Here is a 23,240-nt window from a genome sequence, read left to right as displayed (position 1 = left end):
ACAGGGAGCTGGGCTGTGTAGAAGCATTTATTCACCCACTGCACTCATGTACCACTACCTACCCCATCAGGAGGAGCCTTACCCTGTAATCCACCAGAAAGTGATCCTGGAAAGGAAAGAGGCACTGGATTCTGGGCACGGATTCTAGGAGACAGAAAGCACAGGAGGATAAGAGAAATCCAAACTTAACTTTCCAGACCTGGGAAAGTTAGGTGGCGCTGACCATCCTTCCTTCGAAGAGCCATGGCCCTCACACTTCTGCACCCCACATGGGCTGCTCTCCTGAGGTAGAGTTCATCCTTCCAGTTTTACCCAACAAATGTTTCCTGAGTACCTACTATGTAAGCACAACACAATATTATACAAACCTATCTCAACCTACATCTCCATAGCAACCTGATGTTGGAGTCCCCTCTGTGTGCTGTGATTACCATTAATGAATAAAGAAACTGCCTTGGCCTGTTGATAGGGCAGAACTTAGGTAGGCAGGGAAAACTGGACTGAATGCTGGGAGAAAGAAGGGTGGAGTCAGGAGATGCCATGGATCTGCCACACTGAATCTTTGCTGGTAAACCACGACCTCGTGGTGATACACAGATTAATAGAAATGGGTTAAACTAAGGTGTAAGAGTTAGCCATTAAGAAGTTAGAGCTAATGGGCCAAGCAATGATTTAATTAATACAGTTTCTGTGTGGTTCTGGGCAGTTGGGACAAACAAGCGGCCCCCTCCTCCATGATCTTTTGTAACACTGGCCCCACTTCATCCATTCAACAAGTATTTTATGATCACCTACTATGTGCTGGGCACTCTATAAAGTACTATGGACCATCCCTTCCTTCATTCCCACCTCAACTTGTGAGGTGGGGCTATTATCATTGTTCCCACTTTACACATTCTTTCACTGAGCAACTTTTTATTAAGCACCAGGCACTCTTTACAAAGAGGTGTATACTTTTGTGTGACATTGGTAGGCAAGTGTTCTTCTCTGAGCTATACTCTCAGTCCAGATTTCACTGTTTTATGGCCCTGTAGACTCTCTGAACACTGTCTTATTACCTTGTTCACCCACTTCCTGATACTTACCTGAGCACTTACCATGTGCCAAGAAACATACATAAATATAAATAAACATCCTGTACAATAAAGGAACAAATGGAAGCATCACAATCCCTGACTTCAAATTCTACTACAGAACTACAGTTATGAAAACAGCTTTTTATTGGCATAAAAACAGACAGGAGGACCAATGGAATCGAATCGAAGACCTAGAAATCAACCCACACACCTATGAACACCTGATTTTTGCCTAAGAAGCTAAAATTATAAAATGAAAAAAAGAAAGCATCTTCAACAAACATTGCTAGCATAACCGAATGTTGACATGCAGAAGAATAAAAATAGACCCATATCTATCACCATGCACAAAACTCAAGTCCAAATGGATCAAAGACCTCAACATACATAAAACCTGACACTGAACCTCATAGAAGAGAAAGTGGGAAGTACACTTGAACATATTAGCACAAGAGACCACTTCAAAAATACAACTCCAATAGCATAATCATTGAGAGCAATAATTAATAAATAAGACCTTCTGAAATAGAGAGCTTCTGTAAAGCAAAGGACACAATCAACAAGACAAAATGGCAGCCTTCAGAATGGGAAAAGACCTTCACCAACCCTACATAGGACAGAAGACTGATCTCCAAAATAAACAAAGAACTCAAGAAACTGGACACCAAAATACAAAATAATCCAATTAAAAAATGGGGTATAGATCTAAATAGAAAACTCCCAACAGATGAATCTCAAATGGATGAAAGACACTTAAGGAAATGTTCAACATCCTCAGCCATCAGAGAAATGCAGATCAAAACAACTCTAAGATTCCATTTCACATCTGTCGGAATGGCCAAGATCAAAAACACTCATGCTGGAAAAGATGTAGAATAAGGGGAACACTCATTCATTACTGGTGGGAGTGCAAATTTGTATATCCACTTTGGAAATCAGTATGGTGGTTTCTAAGAAAATTAGTAATTAATCTACCTCAAGACCCAGCAATACCACATTAGGGCATATACCCAAAGGAAGCTCAATCATATCACAAGGACATGTGCTCAACCATGTTCATAGCATCACTGTTTGTCATAGCCAGAACCTGGAAACAACCCAGATGCCCCGCAACTGAAGAATGGATATAGAAAATATGGTACATTTACACAATGGAGTACTACTCAGTCATAAAAAATAATGACATCTTGCAATTCGCAAGCAAATGGACAGAACTAGAAAAAACACACTGAGTGAAGTAACCCAGACCCAGAAATACAAACATAAGTGGATATCAGACTTAAAGCAAAGAATAACCAGCCTACAGGCCACAACCACAGAGAACCAAGACAACAAAGAGGACCCTAAGAGAGACATACATGGATCAACTTAGAAAGGAGAAAAAGACAAAATCTCTGGAGTAAATTTGGAGCATGGAGGGCAGGGGGAAAAGTAGAAGGGAGGAGGGGAAGAAGGAATGGGAGTGGAAAACAATTAAATAATAATAAAAACAATTACTCTGTCTCGAAAATCAATAATAATAATAATAATAACAATTAATATATATATATAGATATAGAGAGAGAGAGAAAAGACAACCCATGTACACCTGGAGGTGTCTCTACAAGCTGTCCACACACTCATCCAAGACTATAATCCAAAGTAGGGTTAAGTGTCATCCCCATTTTGCAGTTAAATGAGAACAAGGCAAAATAGCTTGTCTGAGCTCCTATATCTAAAAAATGGAAGGACGTGTGAGTCCTAACTATTAGTTAGGCTCCAGAGACAGACAAACAATCATCAAATGATCACACAAACACCAAAAAGGTAAAACGTAACTGCAACCAGTGCCTAAATGTAGGTGGATATGACCACTGAGCTCACATAACACAGCAAGAGCTGGGACATGAGGCTCAGAGAAGGCCCCTCTGAGGAAGGCCAGTATTTGAAAAGGGAATAAAAGGCAATTATGTCAAGAGGAAAAACAAGGCATTCTTGACAGAAAGCAGTATGTGCAGAGACCCAAGAGTGGAGAAACACAGCATTTTCAGGGACCCAGAAGGGACTTAAGAAGCCTACAGCAGAAGGCTAAGCACAGTTCAGTGGCAAAACACTTGTCTACACTGTGGAGAGCCCTGGGTTCAGCATCTGTCAAGAGAGGTGGGAGCAGTCTATGATGGAGATCACGTTAGGAGTGCTGAATTCTTATGTGCAACTCACACAGGAGTCCTAAAGAGAATCTCTTCTTCAGAGGCAGAAAGCCAGCTCAGCATCAGGTGGGGGACAGCAGCACAGAGCTCAAGGAGCCCAGAATCTAACATGTACATATCGAGATCTCAATCCCAAATGGCCTCTATGAAGGGACTTGGCAAGGGTTCTCTTCAACCAAGAATGTTGCTCACAGCCTCAGTGTTTTATAGAGAGAAGGCTTTCAGACAGCCCACTCCAACCATGAGTTTCCCATCCAGCCTGCCAATTCTGGTTCCACTCCCACAATTCCAGAAGAAGCCAATTTGGGGTAAAATCAGGGTATCAAAATTTGTTTCAATTTGAAACTTCCAAATTATTCTTGGCAAAATCACTGGGCAAGGAAACATACACCGTAAGGCCAGAAGCAGTTCTACTCCATAGCCACGAGTCCAGAGATGAATGAAAGTGCTCAGATTTCTGAAGGGGCCAGAGGTGGCCCTGGCTGGCCAGAAGAGTGAGTTAGAAAAATGGTGTTCCTTTGCCAGGCGGTGATGGGACACACCTTTAATTCCGGCACCCAGGACGCAGAGGCAGGCGGATCTCTGAGTTTGAGGCCAACCTGACCCACAGAGTGAATTCCAGGACAGCCAAGGCTACACAGAGAAACCCGGTCTCTGAAAACTAAAAAGAAAAACTGTGTTCCAAAACACACAAAACTATGTGCCATACACAGGTTCATATGCTGAAAAGATGCTTAGTGACCCAAACCACTGTGTTACACAGAATAATTGGAAAAAAACAAGAATTTCCTTTCCCTTACCTAAGCAAACTCCCCATCAGGGCAGTGAAGGAGAAGAGAAAAATTGCAGCTAATAAACGAAGGAATAAACCAATCTAATGACATGACAGGTCATTTTGTAACCACAATGGCTTGCTGTAATGTTTGATGATATTAAGAGAACTGCCATGAGTGATATTGGCCAAGAAAACTGCTGTGAGCCCAAGGCCAGTCTAGGCTACACATCAAGTCTTTTTGTTTTAAATTAGGTTTTAAATATATATACACACACACACACACACACACACACACACACACACACACACATATAAAACCAAGAGTGAGGAGTGCATGCCTAGCATGCAGGAAGCCCTGCACGGTGGTCTATGCCTGTAATCCCAGGACTCTGAAAGCAAGAGGCAGGGGGTCAGAAATTCAAGTTTGTCCTCAGCAGCTGCAAAGTAAGTTCCAGAGCAGCAGAGACAGGAGATCCTGTCTCAACAAAAAGAAAGAAAATCCATCCCCCTAGGCAATACATATGAAAGTGTTTGACCAGATGTTTGGGGGATAAAATCCACTGTACACAACCAAGTTTACATAAATGTAAAGATGCCACCTTCCAAACAAAGACAGACCTTGAGATATGTTGGGTTCCCTGATTCGCTGCTCACCAGACTCACCCAAGAAGCATCTGCCCAGAGCAGGTGTCCAGTCCTCACCCTACCCAAACCTAATCAAGAGTGGTAGGTGGGGCCCCTAACAAGCTGAGGCAGATGCTGGGAGTCTGGGCTCAGATCACAGTCCCATAGGGTTCTAGGTGAATAACTTCAGTGGCACATCTGTCTCAGTGCTCACGCCTAGAAAGTCGGAGTCCTTTGTGGTTGGCTGAACCTCCAATGCCGGAAGAACCCATGAGGCCCACAGGGCTGTATGTAAAATGAATTTCCCTAGGCAAGGCAGGAACACCACTCCTGGAGGAAGCACAGATACCTTCTTTGTTGGCTTCAAGGAAAAGAATTCACTGTGTCCAGAAGAGTGGATAGCTGCTGGCGAGGGTAAAGCTAGGGGGGGGGGGGGGTGAGACAATCAGTCACTTGCTCTTCCTGCAAGCCCACAGCCAATCCAGGGCAAAAGACTAAGGTGTTTTCTGGGGAGTGGAAAGCCCAGCCAACAGTAGGAAATGATTCCTTTATCTCAGAGGTAAATATTTAAAGAGGAAGGACTTGCTTCTATGCCAAGACGAACATTAGCAATGGAGTAGGGCTGGAAGGCAGATGGCAAGTTCCCTGACCCCATGAAGCTTCCTCCCCCACCCCCCGGGAGATGGAGGGGAAGAGCCACAGACAGTGAAAAAACTAGTAAGAAAGTAATAAGCTAGGCATGGCCTGTCATCCCAATACTAAGGAGGTAAAGGCTGGGGGATTAAGGGTTCAGAGTCATCCTTAGCACATAATTATTTGGACTCCAGACCTCATGAAACAGAAAAAAGCAAAGGCTTTAGAGTTGGGTAAGAGCATTTGTTGTTCTTCCAGAGGAGCAGGTTCAGTTCCCAGCACCTCACGGTGGCTCACAGCATCTCCAATCTCAGTCCCAGGATCTGACCTCTTCTAACCCCCACAGGTACCAGGTATACACACAGTGCGCATACATTCATGCAAGCAAAACGCTCATACACACAAAATAAAATAAATAAATCTAAAAATGTTTTTAAAGAGAAAGAAGGGAGAAGAGGAAAAGAAGACAGAAGGTGGGGGCAAGGGGAAAGAATAAGAAGAGGCAACGGCATGACATGAGCAGGAACAGACTCTTGCCCTAAAAGTCTGGTGAGCTTCCTTCAATCCCCAACCCATTCCTGTGAACTCCACACACTCCCCATGGCATGTGTGTCTCCCAGGGCACAATAATAAAAATCTGCAAGAATGACAACAAAGAATTGTATGTGAAGCAGTGGGGGTCTGGGTCCCAGTGCTTAGGAAAGACGGCTGAGTTGTGGCTTCATTCATGAGCTGTGGGATGTCAGGCAGCTTCCCTGGAGGTGACTAAAGAGATCAAACAAGATAGCTACTTGAGAACAGGGCCCAGGACAGGACAGACTAAAAAATGAACTATGCTATCCCAAGCACTGGGACAGATGTTTTCTCCATCAGAAGTGGTGAACTATGGCTTGAGCCTGGTTGTTTGGCACTAAAAGAACAGAATGGAAAGAAATCACATAGTAGTTCATGGCAAGACCTTTGTGCTAAAAATAAATAAACAGGCAGGAAGACCGACAGACTGACAGATAAAAGAGAGCTAATCATACTGTTCCTCAAACCTCATGCCTTAAGACAAGGTGATTAGGAAGGTGTACGTCCAGGTCTCCAAAGACTGTCTATCATTGAAGTTCCCACCTGTTAATGCCTCTCTAGCCCTTGATGATTGTGGAAAGCCAGAACGGTACAGCTCTTGATGCAAATTGTTTTGAGCTATCTTTAGAACCCTTAGTAGCCTTCTTTGCCTATCACTGTCTGACCATCACATAAAACCTTTTAGAGTGCACCAGCAAACCAGCAGTTTCCACTAACCCTAAAGCTTAAAAATATCAAAGCCAGGTGGTAATGGTGCACACCTTTAATCCCAGCACTCCAGAGGCAAAGGCAGGTGGATCTCTGAGTTTGAGACTGGCCTGGTGTACAGAGTGAGTTCCAGAACCTGTCTTGAAAAACAAACAAAAAAGGAATGTCATCAGATGGGGCCCACTGATGATTTGAAAAGTACCTTTATTTATGACTCTGGTTTTTTAAATATTTATTTATTTATTATGTATACAATATTCTGTCTGTGTGTATGCCTTCAGACCAGAAGAGGGAACCAGACCCCATTACAGATGGTTCAGAAACCATGGTATTTGAAGCAATCATATTCCTGGGTCATGGTCATTCATACTTGGCTACAAAATAAACTATCTCTTACTGCTGCTGAGATGAGAGCTGAGTTTTTGCATCAACAGTATCAGTCTTCCTTCAGCCTTGGCTTCAATAAAGAGAAGAGAGGGCTCTTGGGGCTGATAAAACCCAGGTCCAGCTCAATAAAACCCTCAAGTCTGTGAAGATGAAGTCTCATCCCAGCTACTCAAACCAAGTCTCTAGACACTAGGAAAAGATCCACCAGCAAACATAATTTCAGGTGATTGGCAGGACATTTCTGTTTCTCTCTATAACCTCCCAGGAGCTTCATCTACTCCCAGGCCTCCTCCCTCCTCTGGATCCAATCAGGAATACTCAGAGTATCTGAAGTTACAGCCCCTGGGCTCCCTGCAAGGGCACAGAGGAAAGTGTATCAAACTCGGGAGCTGGTTTCTGGAAGCCTCCATATAACTTGAGAGGACTTCTTTGATAGCAAAGAAATCTGAAGTTATGTTCTAATTCAGTTTTCTTCCCGGGGTGTTCAGACTAAGGACTAAGGAGAAGGGGTGTGTGTGTGTGTGTGTGTGTGTGTGTGTGTGTGTGTGTGTGTGTGTGTGTGTGTACAGCAGCCAGGAAGCGTGTGTGTGTGTGTGTGTGTGTGTGTGTGTGTGTGTGTGTACAGCAGCCAGGAAGCGTGTGTGTGTGTGTGTGTGTGTGTGTGTGTGTGTGTGTGTGTGTGTGTGTACAGCAGCCAGGAAGCATCAATTCCTTAGAAATAAAAGTTCTAGCCATTCTGCCCTATGCTATCAGGAAGGGTGGGGACAGCAGTCTATACTCTAACAAGCTCTAGGGAGAGATTTGTTCCCTGCTGTGAGAACTCTGCAGAAGGTCCCCTGAACTTCTGCACTCTGGTCCTCTGCATTTTATCTGTGTTTTTAACCAGGAGGATGAACATGCAGTCCATTTAGTTTGTTGTTAAAACAATTCCAGGATCCAATAATGAGGTATTTCCAGGCGTCATAGCAACACTAACAGTTTGCTGCCTGCCAGGCAACAGCTGCTCAGAATCCCTCTCTGCTAGGGCAGAACACATACCTAGACCTGTTTCCCAAGCCCTCTCCCCATGAACTTTCTATTTTCTGGTCCTGGTACCAAACCATCTTCAATTTGGCTGTTTGGCCATCTGTGACATCTTTCTGAATATTACCACCAACCTCCCTATGCCTCATGCATTCTCCTTTCAGCCCAAGAGGGGATCCCAAAAAAAAAAAAAAAACACATCCAAATTAAAGGTGACACTATCAATTCAAAAGCTTTCATAGACTCCCACCCACAATGAAGTTAAACTTCCACATTATTGAGCTGTGGCTGTGGCTAGTTGGCAAAAGCCTGGCATATACCAAGCACCTCATAAACCGGGCATGGTGATGCATGCCTATTATCCTAGCACATAGGAAGTGGAGACACAGGAGGGTCAGAAATACAAAAAGAGTTTGAGACCAACCTAGACCCTTTCTCAAAGTAAAGAAAATCCATGATATAATATAATTTTCTCCTTGATTGCCCATACACCATAATCAATTCCCAGTATCCTCCTCTCCCCTAGGCTTGTCACTTAACTCCTGGGACCAGACCTTCTAACTGAGCAAAGCATGAGTCTGTATTATCACTGAAACATAAATAAGTTCTATCACACATATGAACTTTTGTGCATGTTATTTCTCTTAGGAACCCCTGCTGCACATATACACACAAGTGAACATATGCACAAACCTTCCTCACCTAAAGTGGCCTATCCTCAGTCCTTTGACAGGGGATCATTCCTCAGGCTATGCAGACCCTGGCTCTCCTCTCCCTGGCGTCCTGACTGTCCATTCTCTCTCTCTCACACACAGGCACACACTCTTCCATCTCCTATCAGGGGTTAAAGCTGGTTCAACTTTAGCTCAGTTCAGGTGGTGTGGAGGGCAGGAATACTGCTCAAATCCTAAAGACCCTAAAACAAAAAGAAGGCAGGCAAGAAAGACGGAGTTTGAAATATACTGAGGAACAGTCCAGGATCTGATCTCTGGGGTAGAGTAGAAGGCTAGTCATTAAAGAAGGAAATTTTGTAAGGTCCTAGTGACATATTTATTGTATCTTGTCAAGGGATGAAGTTTCTCATTTACTGAAACACATTAAACCCAGTGTGGTGGCACACACCTATAATCCCAGTGCTCAGGAAGCAAATACAGGAGGATCTCAAGTTCAAGGGCAGCCTGAGAGACATACTGAGGCGCCCCATCTCAGAAACAAAACGAAACTTACCAAGTGAGGCACAATGAAGCACACCTGTAATTTCAGCATGAGGTAAACTGAGGCAGAAGGGTGATGAGTTCAAAGCTATCCAGACTATATCACTAGATAGCTACACAGCAATATGACTAAGTAGGTAAAGATATTGCCAAGTCTGACAACCTGAATTGGATCCCCAAAAACCCACATGGTGGGAGGAAAGAGCCAACTTCTAGAAAAATGTCCTCTGTTTTCTGTGAACATTCTGTGACACAGGTGCCCCATACAAACTAAAAATAAACCAAAATGTTTTTAAAAGAAGAGAGAGAGAGAGAGAGAGAGAGAGAGAGAGAGAGAGAGAGAGAGAGAGAGAGAACAAAGGAAGGGGCAGGGGGAAGGAAGGGAAGGCTCAGGTAGAAAAGATGGCATCTGACTTCCTATATACACTTCTTGTAGCTAAGACAAGAAGAGAGGATCAGATATTCATAACTGAGTCTAAAGAAGGTTAACTTCAGAACCAGTAACAGAAAAATCACCCCTTGACTGTCCTGAACCACCCAAGGAGTGTACAAATCTCCACCCAAACCCAGAACCAATCATTGACAACAGCCAAAGAATGGTTCACCCCTTCAGAGACCCCTCCCTTCCCTTTTATAATAAAAAGGCCCCGACCTAGAAATGGTTCCCCAGAGACACATGCTTGCTTGAGCAGCTCTGCACTTACACTCACCTTTTCACTTCCAATAAGACACACTTTTCACTACTACTGTCCTGTGTCTTCCAGTTTTTGCTCAGGATACACACACGCATGTGCACACGTACACACACACACACACACACACACAAACACACAAAAAAAACTCTGGAAATTCAAGGGTGGAAAGGGTTCAGCATTTGCTGCTCTTGAGAGGACCCAAGCTCAGTGCACCCACATTAAGTAGCTCACAACTGCCTGTCACTTGAGGGCACCCACACACCTGTGGTGTATATACAGAGAAGTAGTCACACACATGTACACAAAAATAAACTTAAAAATAAAAATAAAAACCTGGACATGGCGTCATAGGAGACCATGTAACAAGAGATATAACCACTCCTCCATCCAGAGGTAGGATCTCTGTCACTTCCTCTTGCACCTGGACAGGTCTGTATGACAGCCTCAACTAAACATGGCAATGCAACACTATGGGACCAGGGACTAGATGTTAAGCGAACTGGATTCCATGTGGAATTCACAGAGACCAGCTCCATGCAGTGAGGAAGTTCAGGTCACATGCAGGTGTCATTCCAGTAAGGGCCAGCCTCCACCCTCAGACAGCACATTGAAGAAGTCAGAGTTAACTGAAGGTCCAGGCACCATCAGACTATGTCTAAGCCCAGTCATCCCAGGACCCCAAAACATCGTGAGTTGCTGTAATTTCATGAGACAAAATCCAGTATTACTTTATCTGCATCCCCTTAGGTATCAAAAAGAAAGCTCCCTACCACTACCATATTACATTAAATAATTTCTTCATTATTCCTAGTATTAAATGCAAAGTAACTGCTATGTAAATATCTACATACACCATAAGTACACAAGACATGGCATCAAGATTCTGACCTTGGCATAGGCCAGCCCTGGATATGCCACGTCGGCATACAGAGTAGAGCTGAAGGCAAACTAAACAGCAGCAAGTACAGAAGCTCTCTGCTCTTCCTCTGATGTGGGAAGGTCATCTGTCTATCTGTTGCTTTCATTGGTTAATTAATAAAGAAACTGCTTGGCCTGATAGGTCAGAACATAGGTGGGTGGAGTAGACAGAACAGAATGCTGGGAACAGAAGGGAAGTGAGGTCAGATGCCATGGAGCCAGCCACCAGGTCAGACATGCTGAATCTTTCCTGGTAAGCCACCACCTCGTGGTGCTACACACATTATTAGAAATGGGTTAATCAAGATGTGAGAATTAACCGATAAGAGGCTGGAACTAATGGGCCAGGCAGTGTTTAAATGAATACAGTTTGTGTATTGTTATTCCAGGGCTAAGCTAGCCATGCGGGCGGCTGGGCACCAGGAACGCAGCCCACGGCTCCTTTTACATTCCTCAAGCTGTCTTTTAAAAGTAGGACACGGCCGGGTGGTGGTGATGCACGCCTTTAGTCCCAGCACTTGGGAGGCAGAGGCAGGCGGATCTCTGAGAGTTCAAGGCCAGCCTGGTCTATAAGAGCTAGTTCCGGGACGGGCACCAAAGCTACAGAGAAACCCTGTCTCGAAAAACCAAAATAAAATAAAATAAAAGCAGGACACACACCTTCCCCCTCTTTACTTGCACACAGGGAAAAGAACAGTATTAATGATGGCACCAAGACAGGCCACACAACCTGCAACTAAAGCAATCCTCACCTCATTACAAACTCACACATCAACCCCTCATATCTGTCACTTCTACAACTCCTCTGTCCTGCCGTTTCTCCACAAATATGTTAAAATAAATTTGTTAAGATGGCATGTAAGTTTTCAGGCTCTCAGGGGTTTTCACTCTCTGTCTGTGAGTCCTAACCCCTGTGTATATATAACCAATATTTTTTCCTGTTAACCTTGTGTCCATTTGGTCTGCCAGCTCCAGGCACCCAGAACTTTAATCATAACTATTATGCATACTGCTATGTTTCTATCGTGCACCAGAGGCTTTGCAAATGTCCGTTAAAGGCACAAGAGGACACAGGACCAGGGTCAAGTCAACTCCAAAAAGAGATTCTCTTCCACATAAATTAAGTATAAATTAGGTGTAACAGCACAACTTCTCTGAGCCCCAATTTTTTTAGTCCATTGGAGCTGGGGATATGACTCCGTGTTGAAACACTTGCGTTCCAAAATAGCAAAAGGCAAACAAACAAACAAAGAAAAAAAATCTCCCATTCAAGTCTGAGAACTTTGAACCAGTGCCACTTCAGATTTAATGTGCATACATCTAAACAACCCAGGGATGCTGTCAAAGTATAGCAGGTTCAGCCCCAGGAGGGGTCCAGGATTTTGTGTATGGAGCACAGCCCCTGTTGAAATCACTGCCAGCCAGCCACAGTACCTGTGGTATGAATGAAATCAAAAGCTAAAGATACTGAATTGCACACTTAAAACAGCTATGGTCAATCTCAGATTGCAGACAACATTTTTAAAGGAACCAAGTGATGACATCACGCCAGGAGTTCAGCAGCTCTCAGAGCACACTCGTACTTCAACTTCCTTCCTGGTTTTAGAAGTGGACAGAGTGGAAGCGTCATTCAGTGTCCTTGGAACTGACAGAGGCAGCAGAGGGCCTGGTGGGTACCATAGCAGAGACACAAGATCTAAGCCAATGGGGATCCACAGCCCCAGCCGCTACCAACTACTGCCCTGTGAGACCATGGCCTTCATCAGTCAAGACTTCCTATTTTTCTAGAAAAATAGTTGAGTTCAGAATCGGAGCCAGTCAGTCTTAACTGGCACAGACTATTTCTCTCCCACCTGTACATACATGTCTGAGTCACACTTACCAGGTCATGGACAGTTTCAGAGAACAGGGGTGAGCTGTCTGAGAAGCAGGATAGCACAAGCTGGACAAGCACAAGAGTGAAGTACACATAGAACGTGGTGTCTCGAAACACGTCCACCTGGGCATCCTGAGCAGGAGAGAAAGCAGGGGATACGATCACCATATCTTCCCTGGAAACAGGGTACAGATGCCTCACCAAATCCTTACAGTCACAGGAAACGGTGCTCAGTGATGGCAGTCCATGATGCTATGAGTACTTGTAATAGGTGGAAGAGTCACAAGTTAGCATCTTCACGATGTCCTGAGCTGCCACAGGGCCTTACAGGGAATCCACCAGAGAAGGCTTTCTCCAGATGTACTCCCAAGACCTCAGACCTCCCAGCCTTCAGAACCACAAGCTCAATAAAGGTACTGACTATATGATTTGATTACAACAACAGTAAAAAGGATTCAGATAAGGCCAAAGAGCAGGCTGCAGATACCCACCTCCCCTGCCACAGGCATCCCCACATTTCCCTTCCCTTGAGAAAAGAAAGGTGGCTCAGTCACACTGTGCCCTGATGGATCCCACAATGGGGAATGAGGAGGTGTGGGCCTGTTCCTTTGGACTATGAGATCTTATCGATTCACTTAACCTTTCTGAGCCCTGGCTTCTCTACTGCTGAGCACACCAGTGGCCCTCAACCAAGGGTAGTTTTGCCTCCTAAGCAACAAATCACAGTTTCTGGGGACATTTTGTTTTTCATTAACCTTTAGCACCCAGGGTATGGAGGCCAGGCCCCTAGACACACATAAAGCACAGGCCAGTGCCCCACAACGAAGTCTCTGTCCACTTGTCAGTTAGTGCTGAGGTAGAGACATCTCATTAGAGGAGAAACGTGTCATCCCTGAAAAAGCACTTAGGAAAACATAAAGTCAGCTGATGGCAGCTGATGTCACTAACACGGAGGCTGTGCTCTATCCACAGTGTTCCACACCTGCTCCGTCCTCTTCTGTGCCCGTGCCACTCTCTAGTTCACAGATAACTAGAAACAGCAGACAGCCAAGAAGTACACACTCTTCAAAAGTTTTGAGAAGTGGCACACAGCAGCCAGACCCAACAACTTCTTGCCAGAGTTGCAGCTGGTAGGGCCAAGGTAACATGGGAACATGTCTGGGGCCCTTGAGGAATAGCCAATGGGCAAATACAGCTCCCAGCTCAGCTCAGTTCCAGCCCAGCCAGCCTACAGAAGCACTGCAGAGACCTAGAGCAACACATCATTTGCCTGCACAGAGGAAAGAAGGCTCTAGAACAAGGTCTGTACCTGACTGGTGAGAATTTTATTCCTGGAAAAGAAGCAGGGCGCATGTGGTGTCCATCCTGTGGTTCCCATAGCAACAAATGACCATAAGAGATGAAATAAGCATCTCTCCCACAGGTTATCATTTACCTTGTTTAAGGCAGAGATTATCCTAGATCTGAAGATGGCAATGGCACACAGTAAGGCTACAAGCCAGAAGATAAGCATAATCCCCGAGGACTGGACTCCCTTCCTTCGCTCAAGCTGGATTAAAAAGGTGGCAAGCAGCTGCAAGAGAGAGGTACATAGTAGTTTAGAAAAAGCAAGATGTCAGGGCCCCACAGTGGCACGTGGGAAACCATCCATGATCAGGGGCCCGTTAAGAAGCTTCTCTTTTGTTGATAGAACCCATACCCTTGCTCAAGCTAGGCAAATACTCTACCACTCAGCCACATCACAATCCAAATCCTCTCATTTCTCACTTCCAGCCCCACCAGCCAACAACTCACCATGGTTATGCCTAGCAGTGTAGGGCTGACAAGTAACACTGGGGCTAGGAACACTCCCTGACTTCTTTCCCAGAAAGAATAGAAGAGGTCTGCCCAGCAGACGATCCACAGCAAGAACCCTAAAGCCTGGAAGAAAAGGAAACATCATGGAAGGTTACAACAATTCTGGGATCTCCTTACTATCCACAAAAAAAGTTCACTCCCAGGACCCCAGGCAGCCTCCAAGGTCTGCAGTTAAAGCATCTAGTTTCTTACTCTGTCAGGGTCTCACTATGTAGCCCAGGCTGGTCTTGAACTCCTGATCTTCCTGCCTCCATTTCTGAAGTGCTCCACCATGCCCAGCTGTCTTAGTGATTCTCACACCCCTAAGGACCTTGCAATGGAATCTGACATCTGACAGCTGCTAGAGAGCCCTTCAGGGGCTGGAGATGGTTCCATCCCTGCCTGTCACTGATGACACTTTAATAAAAGAGCAGCCCACTTTGAGGAAAGAAATACTGAGGGGTGATGGATAAGACAGGTATCGTAATCTAAAATCCTAGCATGGGAAGAGCAGGGGCAAAGGCAGGGAGATCTCAAGTTACAGGCCAGCCTGAGTTACAGAGTAGAACCCTGCCTCAAAAAGAAGAGAGAGGGAGGAAGAGAGGGAGGGAGGGAGGGCGGGCGAGCTCAAATGAACTAAGGAGCTCAAGGACATGGTATATGTCATCTCTTCACAAATGACCAAGAAAAACTTCGTAGGAATGTGTGCACACGGAGAAAAAGACTGTGGAGGAAAGAATGACGACACTGGAAAGCCTGCGCAATGTGAAGCACAGCAGAAAGGCTGCTGCAGGCTTTGCATTGTCCTGGGAATTTCCTGGAGTCTGAAATTATTTCAAAATGAAAACTTTTTCTGCTTTTTCCTACACGTGAGCATCATGTGTGTGCATGTGTATGGGGACAGACACGTGTGCAGGTGCACACTAAGGCAGAGGTTCCTGCCAGGGGTCTTTTGATTGCACACTAAGGCAGAGGTTCCTACCAGGAGTCTTTTGATTGCCTTTCACTTTATTCCTAAGGCAGAGTCTCTTGTTTAAACCCGGAGATCCCTTTTCAGCTAGTCTGACTACCAGCTTGACCAAGGGATTCCTGTCTGCATCTCAACTTTCACATGGGTTCTGGGGATCCAGTGAGGCATCCCTTCAGACCTGAAATCACACTCAAAATAAAAATAAACAAATACAAGGAAACTGTTTAGAAAGCTTCTATTAGTGCCAGTGCACACACAGGGAACCAGAGACCATGAAGGTTAAATGTTCACTCAAAAGTCCCGTTTTGAACCTATATTTAGCTCCAAATTTCCAGTCTTGATCTATCACATTCTTCTGCCTTCTTCACTCAAAGCTGGACTACACACATCTACCCATGTGCCCCACCCCACAGCAACACCAAGTGACTTACAGTTTTTGCTTTGTTGAGGTGCGTCATCTGAATGTAGCCCCGGTCATGTCGGGAGAGATAGAAGAAATAGAGGGGGAAACAGGACCAGAGGTAGAAACAAGGCACCCATGTGAGGACGGTGTTCTGAAAGCACTTGGTAAAGTCAGGGCTGCTGGTGTGCCATGTGACATTCCAATCCTGGGGACACAAGCACATGCAAACATCAACTGTCACACCACAAGAGAACAGGGCTCACAGAGTTCAAATCTACTTGCTGTAGGTGCAAAGAAATAGACCGTGATTCCCACACCCAGGGACCTCTCAGACATCAGAACTATGCAGACATCAGAACATCCGTGGCCAGAGAACCAGGCAGCAAGTTAACAGGAGCAAAGGGCCCTAAGCCTAGAGCCACAACAAACTCTCCTCACAAGATGGAGGGAGGATGTCACTTAAAGGGACCTTGAAGAACAGACGATCATGTGATCCCTGAAGAATCTGGGAGGGGGTCATAGAGGTTATTTGCATATTTTCCTCAAGAATAAAGACTCCAGACCTTTATCTTCATCATCACATAATGCCCAGGTGTTCATAGAAAATGCTGGGGCTGTCAGGAGAGGAGATGGCTCAGCGGGGAAAGTACTTGCTGAGAAAGCATGAGAACTTGAGTTCAATCCCCAAGACCCACAGAGGCAGAGGCAGGTGGATCTCTGTGAGCTTGAGGAAAGCCTGCTATATAGATAGTGACTTCCAGGCCAGCTGGGGATATATAAAAAGAATAACAAGTTTTAAAGCTCAGTGTGGCAGTGTATACCTGTAATTCCAATGCTGAGAGGATGGAGACAGGCAGATCCCTGGGGCTTCCCAGCAAGCCAGTCTAGTGGACTTGGCCAGCTACAGGCCAGTGAGAGCCCCGGATAAAAAAAAAAACATCAAAGTTGACAGCACATGAGAAATGACAGCTGACATAAGTATATACAACACTATCTTTAACATTTTATTAAATGTGTGTGCACAAGCACACACCACACACACCACAGCATCCAAGTAAAGGTCAGAGAGCAACTTGCAGAAGTTGGTTCTCTTTCCACTATGTAGGTCCCAGGAACCAAGTGCAGGTTGTCAGGCTTGTTGGTAAGCATCTTTACCCACTGAACCATCTCATTGAAGCCTCAGAACTTTTTTTAATTTAAAAAATATAAATGAAGTGTTGACCCTAAGCTTGGAAGGTAGAGGCAAGTGGATCTCTGTGAGTTCAAGGCCAACCTGATCTACAGAGTAAGCTTCAGGACAGTCTAATATATATATTATATTATATATATATATATATTAGATTATATATTTATATATAATTATAGCTATAAATGTCTTCTGTTGTAGGATACTGTGTCACACTGTGAACACTGAATTTGCATTGCGTTAGTTAGTTAATTAAATAAAATCAACTTTGGGTCAGGAGGCCAAGTTAGCAACTAGTTGACAGAAAGTTATCAGAAAGAGTCCTAGAGTGTCTGTCAGACAATAGACAGATGCACAGGAAGTAGTAGGGAGGAACACAGCGTAGCATGGCTTTTTTTTTTTTGGCAGAGCAAAAGGACCAACAAAGAGAGACTGTCAGCTAGTGGCTACTCAACCTTTCTGAGCTAGTAGGTTTTCACCCCAGTCTTTGACTCCCAAGTCTTATTGATAAATAGAACAGAGGTTTGATTAAAAGCTGTATTTGGCAGCAGCAACATAGCTGGTGCCTGTGGGAACAGGATTCCTGCCAGACCAAGGCTTTAGTGGCCAGGCAGCTGCCAGAGAAGCAGGCCAGTACCTGTAGAGCCGCATTTGCTGGCTAACACAGCAGCAGATTAAAGCACGGCCTCTGTGCCGACGGAAAAACAACAGTCTCCTTTAAAACTATGAGTTCAGTCCTTTACCACTTCTTTGTTTAGATGGAAAAATGGAGGCTTGCAATAGCATGCAAAACCAGCTACTGGTCCTCTACAATCCTCTCACTACAGCAGGTTATTGCTCTTTCACTCATCCTTCTGCACCTACCCACCCACACCCCCATCGCCTGTCTGCATGACCACCTCTCTACCTGTGTAACCATCCATCACCCATCACCCCTCCATCCATGCACACCAGAAATTCACCCATGACTCCTTTCTTTTGGTACTTCTTTGCCCTTCACAGGTAATTAATTACATTATGTTAAAAAAAATTTCTATACAAAATAATATATGGTGAAAAATTAGCCTTTCTTCCCTAACTCACAGTCTGTCAAATCACCTCGCAGGCAAGCTTTCGTGCTCAGTAACAGATTAGGTTTTCTTCTACATATCACCCAAATGCACATGATTTAATTTTTCTTAAAAGTCCATGAAGTCAACTCCATTCTTGCACCTAACTTTTAAAAAACTTGTTCTTACATTATTCATGTATTTGTGCATATGAGTTTGCTCCCCCAGCCCCTAGTGGGGGAAGAAAAGAACCCACTCACACACACTGACCATCACAGTCACACAATAGCATGTGTACTCACCCACAGAAACTAAATGTGTAAAATAAAATATAGAAAGAGGATGCAGCTCTGTGGGAGATGCTTGCCTAGAATGCACAAGGCCCTGAATTCAATTTCTAGTATGGGAAGGAGGGTGGACCAGGACAGACAAGACCCTCAAAACAAGCACCACAGGGCAGCCATCACCAAAGCCCAGGTATTTACAAGCTTCCAAGCCTGGCCAATCCTACAGAGGCAGATCTTCCGCCTAAGTTTAACTTCTCTTCCTTGTGACAAGTGACATTGAGCACTTGAAAAAACAAGATAGTCTGCTGCTTGAAGGCTTAAAGGAATATTGAGACCTAATATTAATAAATGGCGCAGAGATGGGGCTGTAGCTCAGTGCTAGTGTATCCACCTAGCATTCTAGCACCACACTCACGTGCACACACACACACACACACACAACTAGTATCAACTGGTTAAGTAAGTCTGGTGCCCCCTCTTCTCTGCATAATAAATTTCACTGACTCCCTAACCAATGGTCAAACTAGGGAAATGGCTCAGTTGGTAACCCTTCTTGTAGAACCCAACATAATCCATTTTCATAAGAGGTGCACTGAGAACTCATCCAGGAGCCACAGACAAGCAGTGGCACTCAGTGGCTGGCACCTGCTCGTCTCAAAGCAGTCTGCTACTTGACTGATCCCAGAATCAAAGAGGGGGTTTTTTCAAGTCCCATGATATTTATGAGATAATGCCTTGGATCCTGTGCTGGCTGTTGTATATGTCAACTCGACACACAAAGTAGATTTATCAGAAAAGAGGGAACTTGCCTCTGAGAAAATGCCTCCATAAGATCCAGCTGTAAGGCATTTTCTTAATTAGTGATTGATGGGGCGTGTGCAAACCCTAATGATCAGCTCCCCTCCATGGCCTCTGCAATCAGTTCCTGCCTCTAGGTCCCTGCCCTGTTTGAGTTCCTGTCCTAGCTTCCTTTGATGCACAGTGATATGAAAGTATAAGCCAAATCAACTCTTTTGTCCTCAGCCTGATTTTTGGTCATGGTGTTTTGTCACAGCAGTAGAAAACCTAACAGGGCCTGAACCAACAAAACGGAGAATTGCGGAAAGGGGGCTATGCTAGAAGAGTCTAACTTTCTGGAATATCAATCTAAAGGAAAAAGAGGACAAGAATTTCTCACCATTGGGCACCAAAATTTCTGATATTTACTTTATGTGTTGAGTATTTTGCCTGCATGTATGTATATGCCCTTGGAGGCCAGAATAGGGTTTAGATCCCCTGAAACTGGAGTTTTGGGTAGTTGTGAGCCACCATGTGCCTTTAACCACCGTCATCTCTAGTCCCACCTTCCATTACATTTCAAAAACCACTGCCTTGCCTTGAATTGGATGCCAGACATTTTTGCCTTTCTCAAGTCCAGTGTCCTTTTCTGCTTTGCCTAGTAATCATAAAGTTGCTACTACAGAGTGAAGGCCTTGTTTTTCACTCTTATAAACATGAAGACCGGATTTCAAGTGATCCCAAACACCAACAGGAGGTGAGGTGCAAGCTGGAATATAGTATAGCCTATAATCCCAAGAAAGCCAAGGTGGGAGACTTGGACAAACAAATCCCTAGAGCGAGATGGCCTATCTTATTTGACAAATCTTATTTGATCCATCTTACTTGGCAAATTGCCAGACCAATGAGTGTTGGGATAATTTTTGTGTACGTTGTTGGAAGATGTGTCTCTGTTTATCACCTGCCTAAGGCACCCTTTGATTAGTTTAATAAAGAGTTGAATGGTCTACAGCTAGGCAGGAGAGGATAGGTGGGACTTACAGACAGAGATAGGAACTCTGGGAAAGAATCTGAGATAGGAATTAGCCAGCCACACATGGAGGAAGTTGGATGTACAGTAATGAGGAGGGTAACAAGCCACAAGGCGGAATGTACATTAATATAAATGAGTTAATTGGGAAAAAGCCTAAACTAAAAGCTTTCATACATAAGAAGAAGTTTCTGTGTTGTTCATTATTCAGAAGCTGGTGATCCAAAGACAGACCTGCTACAGCTGGCATCCAATGTGAGGCACCTATATCCAAGCAAAGGGCCTGAGAAAGCTGGCAGACACAGAGCCAGATGCAGCTTCCTAGCAACTGCAGTCTCTCTGGTAGACCCAGTGCTCATGGCTCTTTTAAGAGGCTCTGCTGCGCAGTTGAGAACTTGAGAGGGGCCTGTAAACAGCTAGAACGGCAGGAGATTAGACAGAAACACCTGCCACAGGTAGGCCCAGGAGTTTACCAGAACTGGCACAGGAAAAGGCAAGCAACGCTTACATCCCAGAACCAGTGGAGTCGCTTGCTGGACCAACGCAAGGAGACCATAGCCAGCAGCCAGCGCCATGGTGCTAAGCGGAGCTGAAACACGGGAGAAGCACGCAGATACACAGAGGTGGCCTGACCCTTTAAAGCTTGGCTCATGCAGTCAAAGAACGGCAGGCACAAAGAAAGTCAGATCCAGACTGAGAAAACCTCTGAACAGGTGTAGAGTGCTTGAAAATGTGCTTATGTGTTGAAGAAAGAAAAGAAAATGAGTATAGACAGTCAGAAAAAATAGTTTAAAAATAATAAAGAGAAGTTTTTGAAGAGAGAGTAAAATAGTATAAAAAAAATAACCCTTATAAGGATGGGAAATACCGTAACACAAGGCATTTAATGCCTATACAATGCTTTATTAACTGAAAAATATTTTAAATACTAATGAACAAAAAACAACTGCTGAGAGACACTAGATTGTGGAAAAAACTGCTGAATTAAATCAACATATATATTTTAAGAATGTCTTAACTTCAGAATGGAAGTCAAAAAATGTGTTACATTAGAACAGTCTTTGTCTTTGTCTCTACAGGACCAAAAAATTATGAATACCAATAATATTGATAAAGATTAGATTCACACAGGAAAGACCTCCTGAATAAGGACAGGCAATAGTTCATCAGACAGGTTGGTCATTCAGTGCAAATTAACTTGTAAGACTAACAAATGCCTTTCATTTGACCAGATATGAGAAAAATAATAATAATAATTGTTGAATAATAATTTACCAAAGGCACACTTGCCTTACTGGCATGAAAGGAAAATGGGTTTTTTTAAACCATGTATCTTAATTCCACGTTAGAATATTAGGCTGTAGATTGCCATATGGCCCACACCATCTTGAACATCAGCTTTTGAGTTTTCTTCTTAAATAAAAAGGATATTTTTGTTATTTGGTATTAAAAACACAGTTAAGAGATTTAAAATGTTTTAAGTAAATTCAAATTTATTTTCTAAATATCTAAGAGTTAGAATATTCTGAAGCTCAGACTGTAGTAATAAGAAGCGGCGAGGCTGTGTCCCCGGCACCTGGCCGCTCATATGGCTAGCTTAGCTTATGCCCCGAAATAATTACACGGAAACTGTATTCTTTTAAACACTGCTTGGCCCATTTCTATCTAGCCTCTTCTCGGCTAACTCTCGGACCTGGACTAGCCCATTTCTTATAATCTGTGTAGCCCACGAGCTGGCTTACCAGGAAAGATCTTAACCTGCGTCTGCCTGGAGTGGGAGAACCATGGCGACTCCTTGACTCAGCTTCTCTCTCCCAGCATTCTGTTCTGTTTACTCCTCCCACCTATGTTTTAATCTATGAGGGCCAAGCAGTTTCTTTATTGTTTAACCAATGAAATCAAAAGATTGATATATGACACTCCCACATCACTCAGACCAAATAGTTCAGCAGGGCAGTGATCGCCCGTGCCTTTAATCACAGGAGAAACAGATGGGAAGTTAGTTGTTTTTTTTTTTTTGTTTCTTATTTTTGTTTTTGTTTTTGGTTTTTCAAGAAATGGTTTCTCTGTAATGTTTTTGGAGCCTATCCTGTGTTGGGATTAAAGGCATGTGCCACCACAGTCTGGCAAGTTAGTTTTTTCTAAATTCTAAAGTAACAGTGAACAAGGCAGTGGGAACACAAGCGTTTAACCCCCCACCCAGAGACAAAACTCAGATGTGGCAACTAACTGGTATGTAGAAACCCTCTCCAGGGTTACTAGAAAGACAGGCTAAAATTCAAAACAAATGTACTTTGTGATCTAAAAATAAATACACTTTAACCTTGAAGTTAAATATAAAGGGAAAGGGTAATATAGATATATTTATCCACATATGCCAAGATATATTTAATTTCAATTTTTTTAAAAGTATTAAAAGATAATACTTTTTCTGTTGCCAAAGAACATTTTGTCTTAACAAAGATATAACCTGTAGTGGCATTTCAAATGTATTTTAATAAATAAAGCTTGCCTGAAGATCTGAGAGTAAAATAGACCCACTGGTCAACCTTACAGACCAGGTTATGGTAACACACACCTTTAATCCAAGTAACCACACTAGTTGCCATAGAAACTGGGCAGTGCATGCCTTTAATCACAGTGGTGCTGCCTTTGATCCCAGCCCTAGAGAGGATTATAAGAAGGGGCAATGCAGTTCTCAGACAGAGTCTCCTGAGATTCCAGGAGGCAGGATCACCATTTCAGACTGAGGTCAAAGTAAGAGCCAGTGGCTGGCTGTTTTGCTTTTGGGATCTTCAGATTAAACCCCAATTTCTGAGCCTGAGTTTTTAGTAACTGTGCTTCAACAACCTGCCAAGAAAAGGAACTCCCAAAGTTCGGGTTGGGGTAGGGTTTTCTTTGTCTTTCCAAGAGAATAAAAGGATCCAACTAGGGAATCAGAGACTACTGGACACGTGAGACATCTATGAAAAAGGACAAATCATCAAGAGAAAATGTCCCCCCAAAAAAAG

At 44.0% G+C, this 23,240-nt stretch overlaps 1 protein-coding gene across 1 annotated transcript in view; it reads right to left on the bottom strand.

Annotated features, from left to right (window-relative positions):
• Window positions 1-23,240, bottom strand: part of Abcc1 (ATP binding cassette subfamily C member 1 (ABCC1 blood group)) — a 151,980-nt gene that overhangs the window by 78,894 nt on the left and 49,846 nt on the right. Inside the window, exons 2-6 of the mRNA XM_075942117.1 lie at window positions 15,929-16,105; window positions 14,486-14,611; window positions 14,127-14,264; window positions 12,698-12,823; window positions 83-144 (exon numbers count right to left, since the gene is read on the bottom strand). Of these exons, the coding sequence (XP_075798232.1) occupies window positions 83-144; window positions 12,698-12,823; window positions 14,127-14,264; window positions 14,486-14,611; window positions 15,929-16,105 (629 nt within the window). The remainder of the gene's footprint in view (window positions 1-82; window positions 145-12,697; window positions 12,824-14,126; window positions 14,265-14,485; window positions 14,612-15,928; window positions 16,106-23,240) is intronic.

The sequence above is a fragment of the Microtus pennsylvanicus genome, chromosome 11, assembly GCF_037038515.1.
Source record: "Microtus pennsylvanicus isolate mMicPen1 chromosome 11, mMicPen1.hap1, whole genome shotgun sequence".
NCBI lineage: Eukaryota > Metazoa > Chordata > Mammalia > Rodentia > Cricetidae > Microtus > Microtus pennsylvanicus.
This window is presented reverse-complemented; position numbering and strand designations above follow the sequence as displayed.